Source organism: Phoenix dactylifera, chromosome 4 (genome assembly GCF_009389715.1).
Source record: "Phoenix dactylifera cultivar Barhee BC4 chromosome 4, palm_55x_up_171113_PBpolish2nd_filt_p, whole genome shotgun sequence".
Lineage (NCBI taxonomy): Eukaryota > Viridiplantae > Streptophyta > Magnoliopsida > Arecales > Arecaceae > Phoenix > Phoenix dactylifera.
In genome coordinates, this window is record NC_052395.1 from 26,421,670 (window position 1) to 26,424,576 (window position 2,907).

General features: G+C 35.3%; 1 protein-coding gene across 1 annotated transcript in view; it reads left to right on the forward strand.

Moving 5' to 3' along the window:
• Window positions 1-1,322, forward strand: part of LOC103698328 (U3 small nucleolar RNA-associated protein 6 homolog) — an 11,307-nt gene extending 9,985 nt beyond the window's left edge. Inside the window, exon 7 of the mRNA XM_008780326.4 lies at window positions 1,193-1,322. Within this exon, the coding sequence (XP_008778548.1) occupies window position 1,193 (1 nt within the window). The 3' untranslated portion in view covers window positions 1,194-1,322. The remainder of the gene's footprint in view (window positions 1-1,192) is intronic.
• The last annotated feature ends 1,585 nt before the right edge of the window (window positions 1,323-2,907 follow it).

Below are 2,907 nucleotides of genomic sequence, written 5' to 3' on the forward strand. Positions count from 1 at the left end.
ATCAGACCTGAATCAGATGCTGAATCAGGTCTAAACCAGAAGCTGACCCAGACTTGAACCAGAAATTTGGGTCAGATACAAACCAGAATACAATTAGCTCAGATCTGAAACAGAAATTTGGGTCAGACCCGAACCAGAAAATTAATTAGACCAAAATTAGACATTGGGTCATACCCAAATTAGGGATTTGAGTAGACCTAAATCAGAAATTGAACCAGGTTAGGGACCTAAGAACGAAATTGAGTCCTCTAGATGGATTGTAAACGGGTTAATTAAGAAGGAATGTAAATAAATGAAATTGAACATGCAAATAATAGGTAATTTAATAATATTGTTAGGTATTTGAAGAATTGGCACCTAAACCTAAAGTTAGTGGGCAAACTAAGGTAAGTGACCCTGACATAAACTTACGTTTTATCAAATACATGTGGTTATTTGATTATGAAATTGTATATGATTATTTATGTTTTCACAAAATTAGGATCAAGCATGTGTTAGCAAAAGTTGCAAGATTTTAATTGGACAACATTAATCATGATTATCTTGCTATGTACATAAATTTATGATGATATAGAAGTTGCATAGAAATCAAAGTTTACAGCATGATCATGAATTTAATATGTCATGATGCCATTATTCATTTTTCAATGTATCTATGAGATATGATTTACAAAAGAAATGATATGATTTAAGAACACTCAGATCGCTATGTATGACCCCCGCCGGTGGGTAAAAGTAACTTGGCTTTATGACCTCCTCCAGTGGGAAGAAATAACTAGAAGATGACCCTGCAGTGGACACCCGCTAGTGGGTAAAAGTAACTGGCTTTACGACCCCTGCCAGTGGGAATAAATAACTTGGTTTTATGACCCTGCAGTGGTAAAGGCCTTACTATGGGCGTAAGAGTGGCCATAGCTACACTACCATCTGAGAGTATGAATTTCAAAATATAGAATAATAGCAAAAGTTTTTATGTTGTATAACCATATTTATGAAATTACATGATTGGATATACATTGTTTTAATGATTGGTTTGATTATATGTTGTATGAAATGCTTACTTTGATATAACTGTTAGTTTCTTAAAATGATGTACTGGTATGTAAAACATTATGCTTGATCCGGTAAGATTATACATAGTTACTTACTGAGCCGTGTAGCTCATATCTTTTTATCAATTTTTTTCTTACAGATGACTAAGACTACTAGGAGCAGGGAGCTTGATGTTATTCAGGGTTGGGGTATTTGAAAATGATATGTAATATTCAAATTTTAGAAGCTCTGTATCGCTCCTAATTGTTCAAACACTTTATGACATTCATGAATAATATAGTTCATTTGGATCTAAAAATTTATGTGGCTGCGTGCTATTGCTGGCAAAGATTTGCAATAGTACAGCCGTGTCACGAGCCAGATTCAGGGCGTGACTTTTAGTATTATCACTTATCAGTACATTCGCTGGAAATATCTTCTTGCAATGAATAGAGATGCTAAATCCCAGTTATTCTGTTGGTATCATGCCACTAGTCAAAATGGTAAAGGTTCTACGCTAGCAGTACTGTAGCACATAATAAAGTAGCTATACGAACATTAAAATCTCCCATGTTCTTAAATCCAGAGATCCAAAACAGAACCTAAGAACCCAGGGACATGGGACTGCTATAAGTGGATAGAGGGATCCAGGAGAATGTGAACTATAGTCTCCAACGTATGCAACTATTGTAAGATACCTAACAGCTCGTTTGGTTCATGGGAAAAGAAGGAGTGAAAGTGTGGTCAACGGAAAAGTAATAAGATGCCTCTTGTTTGCTTGGAGTTTTCAAAGAAAAGAGACATAAAAGTTGTATTCTCATGGAAATATGATTCCCACGTTTCATAAGAAAGTCTTTCCTATGAGAAACATGAAAAAGTTACTTTTCCATGAGCCGAAAATCACTCCATTTTTATTTTTTTTTAAAAAAAGCCTTTCAGCATTAAAGAGGCATTAAAGACCTAATTTTTATTAAGGGTATAATAGGAATTACACATAACTTTTTTAGAAAAGTGGATGGTCAATCAGACATAAGCACTCTGAAAATCTGTCACTTTTCTATGGTCAACCAAACATGCCAAAAGTACTTTTCCAGGCATCATCTCTCAAGAATCTGCTTCACAGAAATCATATTCCTAGAAGGAAAAATACTTTCCGTGAATCAAATGAGCCATAAAAAACTTCTGAATTATGTTTGAACATGTAGGACCTACTATTGACCTCTAAACAAGGTAAAGTACATCCAACATGGCCACTCCCTATCTTTTACTCTCTACATTTTATTTTCTCCTGTATTTCTTTTCCGGCTAGAAAATTGAAAATCAGATTCAACAGGATACATCTCCATCAATTAACCTAGCTTCCAAGTTTCAAACAGAACCCAGGGGTTTCAACATTAACCATATATCGCTATGTCCGGGGGAATGCAGAAACTTTACATCTAGAGCATATAGTATTTAAAGACTAAACCCTTCCAGTTTAAACGGCTAACAGAAGCAATCTACTAGTGTATAAAAAAAAATTTAATTTTGCTAGTGTGAAATTGATGGAAAAGGTCTTGAATTTGACCTGATTATTCAGTGTCAGACAGGTTCAGTTGCAAATACTGGATAGGCAAAGCAACTTCTTAAGTAATAGAAGGAGCACACTTTGGTACCATAACTATAGATATCAACCCATTCACACGGGTTTGCCAGGTTGGCAATAAAAGCACACGCTCTATTGTAAAAATGTGGTTCCTCAAATGACAGGACTCGGATTTGAATGAACTATATGCTATGTTGGGCTATATCGAGCATAAAATTATGGGACGCAAGCATCTCTTACCCTTTCCTTCTCTTCTTTCTCTGTGTGTGTAAATGCCATGTTGTTGACCT